The sequence below is a fragment of the Ranitomeya variabilis genome, chromosome 6 (assembly GCF_051348905.1).
Source record: "Ranitomeya variabilis isolate aRanVar5 chromosome 6, aRanVar5.hap1, whole genome shotgun sequence".
In the NCBI taxonomy this organism is placed as follows: domain Eukaryota; kingdom Metazoa; phylum Chordata; class Amphibia; order Anura; family Dendrobatidae; genus Ranitomeya; species Ranitomeya variabilis.
In genome coordinates this window covers 407,776,081-407,793,579 of record NC_135237.1, presented here as the reverse complement: position 1 = coordinate 407,793,579, position 17,499 = coordinate 407,776,081, and the positions used below count along the sequence as shown (strand labels likewise).

Below are 17,499 nucleotides of genomic sequence, written 5' to 3'. Positions count from 1 at the left end.
GCCCCTAGTGTTAGGGACAGGGAAGGAGCTCCTGGTCCCGGGACACCCGACAGTGGTAACAATTCCCTTGTGTAAACAGGCTATGTGCTGCCAAAAACAATATGATCATTCTATGCAGAGATCATCCTAACAATTGTTCAGTGTGTATAGAATATTGGACGGCCAGTCTAAACAGAACTAGTATAAATGGAAGAATTGATGCTACAGTATTTTTATGTACACAGTATTTATTTCCCAGGAACAGGTTTGTAAACACAGTATTACAATAAAATCATAAAAAGACATCAACATTTCAATAACGGATAAAAAGTCCCTTTCTTACATTGCAGGCCACGTAATTTACAGGTCACCCATATATGCTACATACAGAAGGTCAATAGTAAATACAAAACATACAAGAAGAAAACCAATCAAATAATTTAAGAATGAATCATCTGTGCAGTGATGTGACCTGATGAATCATGGGCCGGCAAGAAGGTCAAATTGGGCAAGAATAAGAATCAATATGTACCATCATTCATATCCTTCCGTCTCCCTTAAACGTCAGCCGATTAATGAGGGTCCAACTAGTATTACCGTATTATTATTATTATTATTATTATTAATAAAATGTTTTGTAAGATTTGTCATAATTGTAACATTTCTCATTTCCACCAAAAGCTTACAAAACACAGAAATAGTAAAGTGCTGTTAGTGAACCAATACAACCAGCCCAATATATGCGAGTTAGTAGAAATAGATTTTCTGCGTATAAACTCTTCATCTGCCATTTACAATGATATTGCCATATAAGTTGTACAACTTGGTAAGCCACGTGTGATTAGTATAGTGTAAGTACAAACCTCTAAAGAGGTCTCTAAAGGCCCCAATACACATTACCGTACAGTCAGCTGCGGATTTCATCTGGACAAAGTGACCAGCTAATGTATATGGGGCTTCCCGATTCATTCCCTGACGACAAGAAACCACCAAGGTGCCTCCTCTTGCCCCATAGAGAACACATGCATGCTCAGACAAACTGACCATGCATGTGTGTAAGGGGGATCAAGAGACAGCCGTCGGCTGACAGACATCTCATGTGCATGGACAGTTAACTTGTTTTAGCCGGACAGTACCCTTATCTGCAGGTTCACCTAATAACTTACTGATAGATGGGGGCCCATGCACCAATCAGGAGAACAGGTCATTTTTAGCCTTGACGGGGCACTTTTATATCTCTATTACAAAATAGATCGGCAGATCGGACATCCGACCACTACTCATTCAGTATGAGGAAACTGGAAAAAGCGGAGTGCTGCCCTCGGCAGCCGCACAGGGGGATGAACTGAGCAGCGGTTGAGCGTGTGCGCTAAAGGGGATAGAAGTGCTTCAGTCTGCCGATCGGTGGAGGTCCCAGCTGTGGGACGCCCATTAATAAGTTATCACCTATCCTATGTACTATATATGTGATGAGGGGTTGTCCGGGGAAAACAAGGGAAGAACTGGGCAAGGCTTCCCTATTTCGTCTCGGTGCTTCTTGCTTTCGGGATTTTTCTGCAGGTGAATAGATAACTCGACTTCTTATATTTCTAGTCTGTAAAGACATTTTTATGTGGCAGATTTTACTGAAACGCTCCTCCCATTAATTTAAACGAGGTCATTTCTGCAATTTGTGCATGGATATCACGTGAATGGGACATCCGCAGATATTTTTCCAATAGTTCCTCCACCAACAACTAAGGATTAGGAACAGGTTTTGAAAAACTGAATTCAACTACAGCGCAGTTGTTCTCCGAAAAAAACTGGCACTGGCCTTAAAGTCTGACACATATCCACCAGCATTCCTTATGGGTCACTCCTGTGACACAAATACAGCAGAAAAAAAAAAATAAAATAAAAAAAAATCGAGAACAAATAAAACATACGGTACTAAGGTTATGAAAAAGGGAAAAAAATAAAATCATCATGGTAACTTGGGTGTACATTATTACTAAAAGGGACCCAATTTCTAGAAACAATCCCTCTCTTACCTATGGGCAGTGTCTAGTATTGCAGCTCAACTCCTTGGTATTGGGCTGTAATGCTAGACACAGCCCATGTACATGAGTGGCGCTGTTTCTGGGGAAAAAAAAATGAGACCCCTTATTCTAATCCTGTACAATCCCTTTAAAAATCAGTCAATTTCACTGATCAAACACGATTATCAAGAATGCTGAAGAAACTCCTATACAGCCGATGTTACAATAATTCATTGAATCCTTCTCTGTAGATTTTCCCTGACCTCCGATATCATTATATAAGTAACACAGGCTATTGGTTATGTTGGATGCACTGGGCACGGTATGACCTAGACTGACCTGTCGGCACCATGGATCTGATTTGAAGGTATACCTACGACATGACAGACGCAGGGCAACATAGTAAGAATAGTTACGGTGGCTAGTCACATTATTTTACATTCATTTCATGTACAAAGGTGTATTATATATATTAATTACAATCAGTATTCAAGGCTGGGAGATGGGAGCGAAAAAATAATAAATTACAGCTCCAAATCTCTTAGCATGGTCTTTCCAAATCACTATAGGATTATATCACCGGTCTAGGAATCATCAGATTGTTGGATCATCGTTTAGAAAGCTCATTAGCCAATCCAGACAGTGAAGCCAGGATCCAATCTCAAGTAATGGGCCATACCAGCCCAAGGAGGCAAATCTGGGCTCTTCTTCACAAATGGATCCCGATATCTCCAGATTTATGTCAAATATACAAACTATAAAGTGTTTTAAGTCCATAAAAAGCATCGGTATAAAAGATTGTCGTGTACAAGACGGTGCTGGAGATCCCTCAAGCGGCTGCTTCACAACGCTGGCTGAACAAGACTTCAACTATACTTGGGTCAGCAAGAGTCGATATGTCCCCCAAATCCTTCTCGTTGCGAGCGATCTGTCTCAGTACTCTCCGCATTATCTTACCTACAAGAACAAAGTATCGTTTTTATGGCGACATACCTGTTAAATGCCATGCTTTCAGTTCTTCGTTGACAAAGGGAATCTGTTACCAAATTTCTTTTTTCTACCTAATCTGAGAGCAGCATGATGTAGGGGCAGAGAACATGATTCAAGTGATGTATCACTTACTGGTCTGCTTAGTGTAGTTTTCATAAAATCAGTTTCCATAGCAAAAATCTGGTGACAGATTCCCGTTAAGAGGGTATTTAAAATTAGGAAGCAGGTCTGCTTTTTTTTTCTCTCTCCTCATACAGTGCCACCCTTGTCCATGGTACTGCAGCTCAGATACGTTCACTTGAAATAAACAGAGTGAACAACAATTGATTTACACCAAGGACGAAAATGGAGCAGTGGTTACGGATCTGAGAATCTCTGTACTGCACCAAGGAATACTATGCGGCTATATAAGCAATGGGTAATAAATAACCATACAGATGTGACAAAAGCATGGAAGTGCAATCAGGAGAATTAGATAAGAATGTCATTGAACCAAGACAGATTTATTTAAGATTATCAGACTCTTGAAAAAAAAAATGAGCATTTGATTTGTAAGTAACTATTCACCTCCTAAAGTCAGTACTTAGTAGAGCCTCCTTTAGCAGCAATTACAGCTGCAGGTCGCTTTGGATAAGGTGCACTTCCTGTCACTAAGTTTGTCAATTATGAAGATAATTGTTTGCACCAGAAATTTTTAGGGGCTTCATAGGCAAAGGGGTGAATACATATGCACATCCAATTTTTAGTTCTTTGATTCCATAAATTTTATTTATGCCTATATTTTTCTCACTTCATCAACTTAGACTATTTAGTGCTGATGCGTCACACACAAAATGACACCACAAAGATATTTAGACACAGGTGGTAATGTAACAAAAATAAACAACAAGGCATGGAAAGGGGGGAGGGGTTGAATACTTTTGTAAGCCACTGTGTGTATAGAATATCACTATTATGGTGTGAATCAACCAGGGAATTAGGAAGTGTGTTATCACACCTGGAAGGTGACCTTTACGTGTGACTGCACGGATAATACATAATATATTGCATCCAATGTTCTATTGGAATTGTTCTTTGTCAATAATGATTAACTAAACTAATTATTGATACTTTCTGCCAATCGGTGTGGATCAAAGCAATGTGTTGGAGACTACTATATGATTGCACCTATTCCTGCATATTTACAGGTTGCCATTAATCAGAATTATTCACGGGCTCACCTGATCTGGTCTTTGGCAATCCTGGAGCATGCTGTATAAAGTCAGGAGTTGCTATTGGCCCAATTTTCTCCCGAACTGCAAATGGTGACATGAAACAAGTTCTCTATTTACATGGATAACTCAAAATATCTTTAGAAACGCCGCAAAAGTCACAATACATACAAGTTGCACTGGAAAATAAAAATGGACAACCAATAAAAAAATAAATAAGTAAAAAATGCTCCTGTTATTCTGTGGCATTCTCAGTGGCAACAATCACGAAGTAGATTACCAGATGCTAGCTTCTCGTGTCTGCGGGGGCCCGGCTGTTATTGGACGGAGGCCCCTTGACTGGCTGGCTAGTTTGTTAAATTCCCCTTTTTTCTTCATCTTTTCTCCCGCACGGACAGAAGGGGTTAATAAGGGTTTTGTTTTCCCCCTCCTTATTAGCTGGTAGCTTAGGAGGGCAGCGTCACTTCCAGCTGGGTTTCTTTGGGTTAGTTATACTTCCTCTGACAGGAGTATAAAAGGCGGGGCCTGAGGAGTTCCGGCCTCTTTGAACGATTGAATCATAGAGCTGAATTTTTGTTTGGTTGACTTATAAGGATATTTGGTGGTGTTTAAGTTGTTTATTGTGAGGTTTATGAAAGTCGCAGTGGTCGGCAGAAGTGTAATATGGGAACATGTGCCGGAAGTCCGGCGGCATAACCCCACAAAGAATAACAGTGGTTAATAAAGAGCTGCGACCTTACCCCTCCATCAAAAAAGGGTTGTTCTATATATAAAAGATGAGAGCTGTTTACATTGTTACTCTCCAATAAAATTTTGAATGGTTATTAAGTGTGGCTCCTTTCTGTGAGTCGGGAGAACAAGGGAAGAGGTTTAAGGTCTGGGCAGTCCAGAACACTACAGGACCCTTATACTGTAAAGTTATTACTATATCTCCCTAAAGATGGCACGATTTTAAAGTCTAGTTTAACCTACAAGACTGGACAGGTAGATCATCAGATTTCAGGAAAGTCGGTGTCCAAATGAAGCCAATAGCCTTTCCTCCTCCTGACCGGCCGCTTTACAGAACACATTATTAAATGTACAGCTGAACGAACCTTGAAATCATAAGATACCAACTATATTAAAGTGAGAAAAATAAAGAACAAATAAGGACAGCTCAGTGAATAACTTACCTTGTTTTTTAAGTTCTTCTGAAATCAGTTCTGTAAATTTCTTCCCGTCTTTTAAGATCACGAAGCAGTAGAGACATTCTCCTTTGACAGTGTGTGGGCGGCTTACCACCGCGGCCTCTACGACTGCAGGGTGCTCCGCTAGGGCAGACTCCACCTCGGCGGTGCTTAACAGATGACCTGCAGGGGAAATACAAGCTCACTACACAGTACAATTGCCGCAGTGTAACCCTATAGCTGCTATGGGGCACTCATATGTCAAAAGATGCATTTTATGTCATTAAAGGGAACTGGTCACCAGAAAAAAAAAAAAAACCCACTAAGCCATAATAAAGCTCCAATAGAGGCCTTTTTTGAACGTTAGCCTGTGAGGCAACACTGAGGCAACATTGTGAGGCAACACTGCAAAGATGGATCCAATTGAGTGCTCTGCTGCACGTAGAGAAGCGAATCGCATACGGATGTGTAACCTGCATCTTAATGAAACAGAAGACAAAAGAAATTGTCAAAACTGCTGATGCAGCCCGACAGAGGGCGGCCAGAGCAAGAGAAACGAATGAAGTAACAATCACGTAGAGCATCTAATGCTGCATGACAACGAGCAACACGCAATGCACAGTGATACACATATTTCACAAAAAAGAGAACAAGATAGAATACTTGTCCAAAATGCAAGAGCCACTCGACGACGGCAAGTTACATTTGCCGCTAGAGGACTTCTCAATCAAATTGATGAGACACGTATTGAAGAGCACTATGCTGGCAAACTGACATTTCGATATCAGTTCTGCCAATCTAAAAATTTCAAAGACGAAAATAACGCAGGACAAAACATTCTCTTCCTGCTGCAAGGGAGGGCACATCCAATTACGTCCCATTCATATGGATGATCAATTAGTCAAGTTGATGAAAGGAGAGCATCAGCACTCCAATAACTTTATGGCTAATATAAGGCAATACAATAGCACGCTTGCTTTGGCATCAATGGGAGCACAAGTAACGCCACCTCCTGGGCATGGTCCATATGGTTTTAGAATTCATGGACAAATTTACCACAGAACTGCCCCATTGAATCCCGCTGTGGGTAGTACTCCCCAAGTTTGCCCAGATTTATATCTTGGACAGTGAAGAAGCATTAAGTACAAGAAGTCAAGCAAAGAAAAAGTGCCTCCCAGCACTGCCATCATCTCTTGGAGAGAAAATGAAAGAAATTAGCCCACTCGCAAGAGCCTTCACAATGATGAGGGAATTTGAAATAGCGGAAGAGAGGATTGCTGAATTAGAAAATCGCGATCCACTCGAAATAACAATGTCAATTATAAATGACTACAATGATGAACAGAGGAGCTACAATGCATCAAAGTGCAATGAAGTAGCTATAATTTATCAAAATGCAATGGATTAACCCACATTTAATAGGGACATCAGAGTTCACCTCAAAAGTGAAGACCAAACTAACAGAAAGTGTGATGCAATGACATATCCACTTCTATTCCCATATGGCGACAGTGGATGGACAATAAGTTTGACAACTCAAATTGCACTCAGTGTGCAACATCAAGGAATTGGTGACATTCATCTACCATCCATACCAGTGGATCAAGATCGACAAGAAAAAAAAAAAAAATCACCGTGTTGCAGTACTATGCGTACATGCTTTCCATTCGTGAGGAGTTCAATCCCCTTTTAAATGCTGGGAACTTGACGCAACAATTTATCGTTGGACAGTTATGTCAAAATTGAATCCGACAGGATCGAATATATAAAACAAAATCAAAAGGCATTACGCGTCGACAGTTATGCTGGCGTTATGGATCACATCCATAATGATGTGTTACACCAAGGGCTAAAAGCTGGGACACCAGTAATTTTACCGTCCACTTTCATTAGAAGCCCAAGAGCTATGCTGCAAAATTACCAAGACACCATAACAATTGTCGGAAAATTCAGAAAGCCAGATCTTTTTGTTACGATGACCTGTAACCCAATGAAGCACATGATTCATGGCCCATGTGGCGAAGATCAACCTGGTGCTATATGCATGACAGATTGTCAATGCGCAAAAAAAAAATCCCAAAGGAATTTAATACAGAGACAAACCCCAATGTTGATGGTTACCCACAGTACCATTAACGCAATACTGGGAAAACCAGATGAGAAATCGACAGTAGATGGGTAGTTCCATACAACCCCTATTTATTACATGTACAATTGCCATATCAATGTTGAGCTATGTGCTTGAATAAAAAGTGTTAAATATCTTTTCAAACATGTATACAAAGGACATGACTGTGCCAATATCAAGTTTGATACGATAAACTGGAATGAACCAGCCATGTACCTAGATACTTGGTATATAAGCGCCCCTGAGGGCATGTGGAGAATCAAAAAAAATGAAATGCATGATGCTTCACATACCATTAAAAGGCTTGCTGTTCACCTTGAAAACATGCAGCAAGTGTTTCAAAGATGGTAAGGTGGATATGGTTATTTTGGACTCAAAAGCCTCTACTCTGCAGGCTTATTTTGCGCTAAACAGTGTTGACGCTTCCGCCCGTCATAGTGTTCAGGGATTTCACTGGACAAATACTGTCTGGGATCGAAAAGCTGTACCAGTACGATGGAAAAAACGACGGGCTCAATTTGGGAAAACAATTGCCCAAATGTATACAGTCTCTTTATCAGATGGTGAGCTGTATTACCTAAGACTCCATTTACTTCACATAAGAGGAGCAAAGTCTTATGCTGACTTAAGGACTGTCAATGGAGTCGTACATGACAAGTATAAAAATGCGTGCATTGATCTTCATCTTTTGGAAGACGATTCCCAATGGGAAGACGGTATAACGGATGCAATCGCTTTCCAAATGCCCTACCAACTTCACAAATTATTTGCTATAATTTGTGTATATGGGGAACCAGCTAAAACATTGGCATTATGGCAAAAATATAAAACCGAATTTATGGAGAATTACACCAGGCGGTATACTCCAGAAATTGCTGAGCAACTGGCTCTTTGTGATATTAATGAAGTGCTCTTAAGCAATAAAAAGTCCTGTGCCGACTACAGATTGCCAACTCCAGTAAATGTTCCAGATGAAATACTGGACCAACTGAATTATGCTGTAAAAAAGCAGGAGGCTGAGCAATTGAAAGCTATGCTTAATGAAGCTCAGAAATCAGCTGTCGATGCAATTATGCAAGCAGTCAATGCTGCATCACAGCCAGACAACACTAGCTCACACTGTTTTTTTCTGGATGGCCCAGGAGGCAGTGGGAAGACATTTTTGTACAACTGCTTGCACAAGACACTACAAGCAGAAAAGAAGTCTATTTGCTCAGTAGCCTCCACTGGATTGGCTGCTACATTACTACAAAACAGTAGCACCTTCAATTCCAAGTTTGGCCTTGGAATTACAACAAATGAGACCACAGTGTCAAAAATTAAGCCAACCTCACTTCAAGCAAAAGGACCTTAGGTAGTCATCTGTCGTTATTTGGGACGAAGTAACAATGACTCCCTGTTTTAATATGAACGCTGTGGATAATTTGTGCCAAGACATGTGTGGAAAAAAAGACCATTTGGTGGAAAAGTTTTCATAAACGGTGGTGACTTTTGTCAAACCCTACCAATAGTGGAAGGTGGAAAAAGAGCCCAAATTGTACAGTCCACCATTAAATACTCAAAATCCTGGAATCAGTTTTCACGGTTCCAGTTACAACAGAATATCAGAACGTCTCAGGACGAAGTTGAGTACAACTCACGGTTACTGAAACTTGGTAATGGAGAGTTGTCAAATGTATATGGTCTACCAGAAGACACAATTCTTATGCCATTGAATGATGACGTTCACGCCTTGAACGACAAAATTCTTGGTCAAGTTCAAGGTGAATACTCAACATTTCGCTCCGTCGACACAATTGCGGAAGAGGAGGGTGTGATTCTCACAGATTACCCTCTAGAGTTTCTTAACTCTTTGAATCCCACTGGGATGCCTCCTCATGAACTAAAGCTGAAACCAGGAGCTGTAATTATGCTCCTGCGTAATCTTAACAGAAAGCGTGGCCTTTGTAATGGCAAAAGGCTTTATGTGAAAAGCTTAAAAGCAAACGTTATTCATGCCATTGCTTTAAATGGAAAAGTAAGGCCATGTTCACACTTTGCGGTTTTTACCACGGAACCGCCGCGATTTTGATGCTGCGGGTCCGCAGCCGTTTCCATTGTGTTTACATTTACATGTAAACCCTATGGAAACCGCAAACCGCTGTGCACATGCTGCGGGAAAAACCGCGCAGAAATGCAGCGGTTTACAACCCGCAGCATGTCACTTCTTGGTGCAGAATCGCTGCGATTCTGCACCCATAGAAATGCATTGAACCGCTTACTTCCCGCATGGGGCTGTGCCCACGTTGTGGGAAGTAAGCGCATAATGTGCGGGTGGTACCCGGGGTGGAGGAGAGGAGACTCTCCTCCAGGCCCTGGGAACCACATTTGTGTGTAAAAAAAAAAGAATTAAAATAAAAAATCATGTTATACTCACCTCTCAGCGCTGCACGCGGCCGGCCGGTCAGAGTTGCTGTGCGAACAGGACCTGCGGTGACGTCGCGGTCACATGACCGTGACGTCACGAAGGGTCCTTCTCGCACATCATCTTTGGAACCGGACCGCCGGGTGCAGCGCCGAGGAGATCGGGACGTCAGAGGGTGAGTATATAAACTTTTTTTTTTATTTTAACATTACTATTGATGCTGCATATTGCTGCATATGCAGCATCAATAGTATAGGAGTAAACCCGCAGCGGAAACCGCGGAACAAACCGCGATAAATCTGCAGGGATAACCGCAGCGGTTTTGCCCTGCAGATTTATCAAATCCGCTGCGGGAGAACCCGCAGAGGTCACCCGCAAAGTGTGAACATGGCCTAAAGGGTCAGACAGTTCTTATTACAAGAATTGACCTGATTTCCAAAGATAAAATCTTGCCAGTCCAGATGCATCGGCGTCAGTTTCCTGTCATGTTGACTTTTGCAATGACCATCAATAAATCTCAGGGACAGTCCTTGGATATTGTAGGAATTTATTTGCCTCTCCCAGCGTTTTCACACGGGTAGTTATATGTAGCTTTCTCCAGGGGAAGGAAAAGCCAACAAATAAGGGTCAAAATATTTGAGACACAAAGCAAGGTAAACTTATTACTAACGTTGACAAATGGTTTACTGCCAACTGTGTGCAAAGAAGTCTTTTATTAAGCTTTTTAACAATTGTAAAAGCCAAAAAATTATGTACACAAAAGCGGGACTAACTCCTAGCCGCAGTCTACGGACCAAACATTGGGCATGGGCAGGGCCTTGGGGGCAGATCCCTGGGGGCAGATCCCAAGTGCTCAACCAGGTGAAATAGCTTACGCACAGGGTATGTGCACACGTCAGGATTTCTAGCAGAAATTTTCCTGACAAAAACCGGACATTTCTGCCAGAAATCCACATGTGTTTTTTTCATGCGTTTTTCATGCGTTTTTTTCCAAATGCATAGAATTGCGGGAAAAACGCGGAAAATCCACAAAATTAATGAACATGCTGCTTTTTTTTACCGCGATGCGTTTTTTTTTCGTGCACAAAACATGCAGAATGCATTCTAAATGCTGGGATGCATAATGTATGCGTTTTTAATTAGTTTTTATAGCGTTTTTATCGCAAAAAAAATGCGAAAAAATCTGAACGTGTGCACATAGCCTCAGGAACATTGAGGAATAGCGCTATCGGATAGCTCTACCCATTCATTTTCTTTAGGAATAGGGCTATGGGATAGCTCCACCCATTAACTTTCTTCATGGATAGCGCTATCGGATAGCTCTTTCTGAACAGCGCTTTTTCATACACAAGGTAGGAGTGGCAGGAGAGGTACACCAGGTATTTATGTTTGCTATTAGTCTCAACATACGCCAATCTGGTGCGTGGCTACACCCCATTGCGTGGTTCGTAATCACAGTGCGCGAAGGGCGTGCAATCACTCGTAGAAGCCTAAAAAGACTGTACTTCAGTACACGGAGGCCATATACTTTGTACTAGGGACTAGAGATGAGGAAACACGAATTTAAAACTTTGGGGTTCGTATCAAAACAGTTACACTATGTTCAAACGTTGCCTTTTTGATGTGTTTTTTTTTCCTGCAGGCAGAACTTGCTCTTTGCAGGAAGAACTTGCTTAAAAAAGAAAAAAAAAAAAATCTCAAGTTTTGCTTACTTTTTGTTGTGCCCATTGCTGCGTTTTTGGTGTGCATTTTTCCATCGTTTTTGTCAAGGTACATTTGTTTTTGTACATGCTGATAACATTTAGTGCATTAAAAAAAAAAAAAATCTAGGTTCACATTTGCGGCTGAGTCCACAGCGATTCATGGTAACGCTGCATTTTATATACGCATGAAGGATAAAAAAAACGCAACGGTTGCACGCGTTGTTTACGCGCTTGTTATGAAAACATTTTTCAAGGACAATTTCATTGACACAAGCCATGCACAATGGGCGAGGCTCATGAGATTTCTGTATATAGACCCTTGTGCAAACGGAAGCGAACCCATGTCCTTGCGTTCCTATAGACTGTAATGTGTTGTTTTGACGCACTCCTTCCGCAAGCGTCAGCATGCGTATGGCGGCGGAAATTTGACTCTAAAAAAAATTCTAACATGGTGCGTCAGCCGCGCACCATGAAAATACACATGTGTAAGCAAACGCGGGCGAACGCATGCACCTGCGTCTACAATGTTAAAAATAGGATATCAAGACGCATGCGGATGAATGCGTCAGAAATGCTGCGGACACAACCGCAAATGTGACACCAGCCTGGTTCTACTTCATCACGTTTTGGCACCAAAAATGCGGCAAAAAACTGATACCTGAGTTTTTTCAGCGTTTTTTTGCAGCACCCATTGCTTTCAACGCAGAAAAAAAACAAAAAACGCTGAAACAGACGACATGCTGCATTTTGCAAAAAACAAGGTATTGCACAAAATACCGAGGACAAAAAACAAGCTGGGGGCATGAGATTTCTGAAATCTCAGCCTTTGCTAGTACTGTAAAGCACTGCTGAAAATTTGTACTTAAAAAAAACAAACAAAAAAAAAACCAACAACACGTGTGAACATAGTCTTAGTGTACAGTGCTAAACGCCGAACACTGACTGCTCCAGGAAGTCCGTTGTAATGTTCGGCTGTCGTGGTTCCCAATGGCAAGGGAACGTCAGAGAACTTAAACAACAGACTAGCTCTTGGGTGATGGAATCTCGAGCTGACCGTGAGCTAAACCTACCACACAACTAACAGTGGCCGGGTGGCGTACCTACGTTTTATCCCTAGACGCCTAGCGCCAGCCGGAGGACTAACTAACCCTAATAGAGGAAAAGACAGACCTGGCTTACCTCTAGGGAAATTCCCCCAAAAAGGAGACAGAAGCCCCCCACATATATTGACGGTGAGTTCAGAGGAAAAGACATACGCAGTATGAAGGTAGGTTCAGCAAAGCGAGGTCCGCTTACTAGATAGCAAGAAGATACAATAGGGAACTTCACGGTCAGCTGAAAACCCTATTAAAATACCATCCCGAAATTACTTTAAGACTCATGTGTCAACTCATGACACCGGAGTGGCAATTTCGGCCCACAAGAGCTTCCAGCTACAGAAAAATAACATAACTGAACTGGAACAAAAATGCAAAACAAACTCAGGACTAAGAGTCCAACTTAGCTGATAGTAGTCTAGAAGCAGGAACATGCAACAGAAAGGCTCTGGTTACATTGATGGCCGGCACTAGAATAACTGAGCAGCAAGGCTAAATAGGATACACCCATATCCTGATGGAAACAGGTGAACAGAGAAAGTGAAGCACACAAGTCCAGTACCACCAGTGACCACCGGGGGAGCCCAAAAACCAAATTCACAACATTCGGCATTTCGGGGAAGTCCGGAAGGAGGAAGGACAGAGGCAGCGAGAATATTTTCCAACTGAAATGTTTGAGTCCCCATTGTTTTCAATGTGGTTCAGGCTCTGGTTCAAGTTCGGGTACCGGAACTTTGGAATAAACATTGTGCTCCAGAACATGAACTTCAACAGGTCCGCTCATCCCTACTAGGGACCAGTGGTAGTGTATGGCCTCCATACCCTAAAGTACAGGCCCTGTGTACTGAGAGTTGCCATGTGCATACAACCTGACAGTGAGCAGAGTGTGCACTACACAAAGGTCCACATTGGATAATGTAGTGTATTTAGTGTAATATACACTAAACATCTATCTATTCATTTCACTTACCTGAAACATTCAGCATGTCATCAATGCGCCCGGTAATCCAGATGTATCCGTCCTTATCTCTTCTGCATCCTATCAAGCAGATGAGAAGGTCTGAGGTTAGCAGATCACCATGGTACTTGCAATACTGAAAAGGTCACTAAACTGAAATGTCCATTGCTTCCTGTTCATTTATGTAGGTAGTTACCTCTACTGCAACCTCCTGCTGTGTGGCCTCCTTCTCTTCTCTCTCGCACCCTCTAATCTATGCTAAACTCTTCTGCCTAACTAATCCACCACCTGCCCCCTCGCGGTCAATAAGAATGATTTGAATGCTGGCCTAAATTTTCCTATCACCCGACGGGCAAATGTTTTGCTCATTCATTGGTTGATCACTGGCGTGTCTACACAGGCCGACAATCGGGAACGAGCATTCACCGATTATCCACTTGTCTAATGGGCTTACTCCATCTGTCTCTTCGGCACCTTCCCAGAGTACAGCAATAATCTGCAGGAGACATGAGTTATACCTGCGTGACTAGGCAGACTTGCTACTCAGTATTGCAGTAAGGTGAGGGGACCACTCTTGTGGTCGTGGTATATAGACAGACATTGGTTGTCACCCAGTGTCCAGGTTCTGAATCTTTACAATGATGTATAGATGTGATACCAATCCAACCATATTCCTCAAAATCATGGAGGGGCAGAAACATCGGCAGTCATTGGAAAGATTTTTTTTTTTTCAAATTAAATATTTGTAATTATGGAAACTAGCATTAAAATGCAACATGGCGGCTACAAGGATCAGTGTTGACGTTTGTGCATCACTCACATAAAATAAAATAATTAGGATCACTACCGAGAATTCAGGATTTTGGGTCAGACATTAATTTCTACACCAGTACTGATCTTACCATCTCCAGCAACATAATATCCAGGGAACTTCCTGAAATACGTATTTTCAAAGCGTTCTTGGTTGCCATACACTGTCCTCATAATAGATGGCCATGGCTGCTTGAAGACCTAAAGTTGTCAAGATATAGTTAAGATTAGTGAATGTGCTGGGATAAGTTGTTATCGGAGCATGCTCAGGTGCTAACCGAGTGACGTCAGAGTGCTCAGTTCAAGCCCCGTGGCTGCAAGTATCGCAGATATTCGACAGCCACAACACATACAGCCGCTGGCCTCAAACATATTATTCGAGCACGCCGAAGACACTCGGTTAGCACCCAAGCATGCTCAGATAACACCTTACCCTAGCACATTCACTCATCACTGTTTAAGATACTTGGTGATTGTTTTTTTAACCAGGAGAAACTATATCCAACAGGAACACCTTGATATCACCATTTCTCGGATTGACAAAAAGGACAACTAAAGCTGCTGTACATTAGTACCTAGGATTGAGTGACATTCTAGGGTTTACTGCAGATAAGTGGCGTTATACAATTTTTGCCATGAAGCTCAATGACCGATCACCTTTTGGGCTTGATCACACAACCATATTTTCAGTCCAACTGCCATCAGTAGTAGAAAAAAGAAATAAAAAAAAAAAGGAAATAAAATTTGCAGCATATACTAGTCTACTGCCCTTGTCAGATGAGACATGCACATACAAGTCTCTGGGTACAACCCCCCTTCCCCCCCCCCCCCCCAAGGGGAAAAAAACAAACAAAAAAAACAACCAGATCCCATATGGATTATCATCCCATTTTTACAGATATATTATATATTCTTTAAACACAGGAAACGGTCTTTTGTCGGAGTTTTTAATACATGTATAAACACAGTTTGCACATGAACGACAAACTTTTCTTTATTTGCTTATGTGAACTTAGCCTTCCAGTGGTTTAAAGAATTACTTGTTTGGAATACAGATGATAGAAGTGAAAGGCTCACCGTCTGTGCTTCACTAAAGGTACCGTCACACTCAGCGACGCTGCAGCGATATAGACAACGAGCCGATCGCCGGAGCGTCGCTGTTTAGGTCGCTGTAGAGACGTCAAACACAACAGCTCCACAACGATGCAGGAGCGATCCTGTGACGTAACGGTGACTCACTTATCGTTCTCACAGGTCGTTAGCTCCATGTAAAACATTGCTGGCATCGTTGCTTTTGCTGTCAAACACGACGATACACGCCGACCTGATGACCAAATAAAGTTCTGGACTTCTAGCTCCGACCAGCGATATCACAGCGGGATCCAGATCGCTGCTGTGTGTCAAACACAACGAGATCGCTATCCAGGACGCTGCAACGTCACGGATCGTTGTCGTTCTCATTGTAAAGTTGCTGAGTGACGGTACCTTAACTCTAGGGATAAACTGCTGCAGGAGAGATTGACCAGATAACACAAACACTCAGGAGGAAGGCAAAAGTGCTGACCCATCACTGCAATCATCTGTACTCCAAATGGCGTAAGTTCTGTCATCAAAGCATCCAAAGGCAGGAAAATTGGCTGAGGAAAAGCAGGGGGTTGGAAGCCACTTACATGCAAATACAAAATTCCCTAATGAAGCAAATTTGCAAACTTTCATAACCTCATCCTCGCCATTGCAACCTTTATGAGAATATATTATATATATATATATATATATATATATATATATATATATATATATATATATATATATATATATATATATATATATATATATATATATATATATATATATATATATATATATATATATATATATATACACATATACATATTTTAGATTACTTGGATGTCACCGAATTATGGGGACACCACTTACCAGATAGCCCTCGGCCTCCCCTTCCAGCTCCTCTCCGTGCTCATTCAGTACTGCAGGAACCACTCCAAAGAATGGGAGAGTCTATAAAACCCAGAAATCGATCAAACCAAGATACGAGCAAGCTCTAAAGCTCAGAACTATATTCAACTATAAGTTAAATAGGGGGTTTCAAAATATACATTGAGAAACCATCAACATGTTTACAAGTCACCAACGAGGATTATACAGCTACTAATGTGAACAGAAAGATTAAAAAGATAAAATGCAACATTCCTGTTAGAGACCGGCGGGTGCAAATAAATAAGGCAGGTTTAGGAGATGTCAGATAATGAGTCTCAGGGTTCATTTCCACTGGCGAGGAAAACGGACGAGTGCAATCCGATAAAAAAATCGGATTGCACTCGGACCAATGTTATTCAATAGGTGTCTTTTCATTTGCGATTTTTTTCTCAGCCGAAATCGGACTGAGAAAAAAATCGCAGCATGCTGCGATTTGCTGCAAGTCTCGGACGAGACTCGCCAATGCAAGTCAATGGGTGCGAGAAAAAAACAGACGGAATACGGACCATCCGTATTCCGTCCGTTTTTTACGGATACATCACCATTCTGTGGCCTAGAACACTGTCCATGGTCCTGTAAATGACTGTAGAAAAATAGTTGCAGAGAAATAAAACGGATGTCATACGGATGTAAAACGGATGGTGCGATTAAAAATCGCATTGCACTCGCAAGACAATCGCATACGCTACATCCCTTTTTTCGGTCCAGATTACGGACCGATTTGTCTCTCGCCAGTGGAAATGAGCCCTCAGGGTTAGAAACTTCTGCCTGCAGATATACAACCCAAGCCTGAGGCAATGTGGGGGAAGAGGGACCTTCTAATAGGAAACATGCCAGCGGAAAACCCAAAACAGACCTGGAATGCCAAGAGCTTTTTGGTCTGCCTTGGACACAAACTAATAGCTGTAAAAGGCTTGTTGGTTTCTAACCCCAAGGACCCATATATAGTTCACATTTCAGTTCCTGACTTATGTGCGGCATTATGGTTGCCAACATTTAACTCATTAGTTTAGTGCCCTAAGAAATATATTTGGTAA

At 41.7% G+C, this 17,499-nt stretch overlaps 1 protein-coding gene across 1 annotated transcript in view; it reads right to left on the bottom strand.

Moving 5' to 3' along the window:
* Positions 1–207: 207 nt before the first annotated feature.
* Positions 208–17,499, bottom strand: part of LOC143782602 (acetyl-coenzyme A synthetase, cytoplasmic-like) — a 59,031-nt gene continuing 41,739 nt past the window's right edge. The window contains exons 13-18 of the mRNA XM_077270215.1: positions 16,403–16,483; positions 14,557–14,665; positions 13,667–13,735; positions 5,371–5,547; positions 4,208–4,282; positions 208–2,954 (exon numbers count right to left, since the gene is read on the bottom strand). Coding sequence (XP_077126330.1) covers positions 2,827–2,954; positions 4,208–4,282; positions 5,371–5,547; positions 13,667–13,735; positions 14,557–14,665; positions 16,403–16,483 — 639 coding nt within the window. The 3' untranslated portion in view covers positions 208–2,826. The remainder of the gene's footprint in view (positions 2,955–4,207; positions 4,283–5,370; positions 5,548–13,666; positions 13,736–14,556; positions 14,666–16,402; positions 16,484–17,499) is intronic.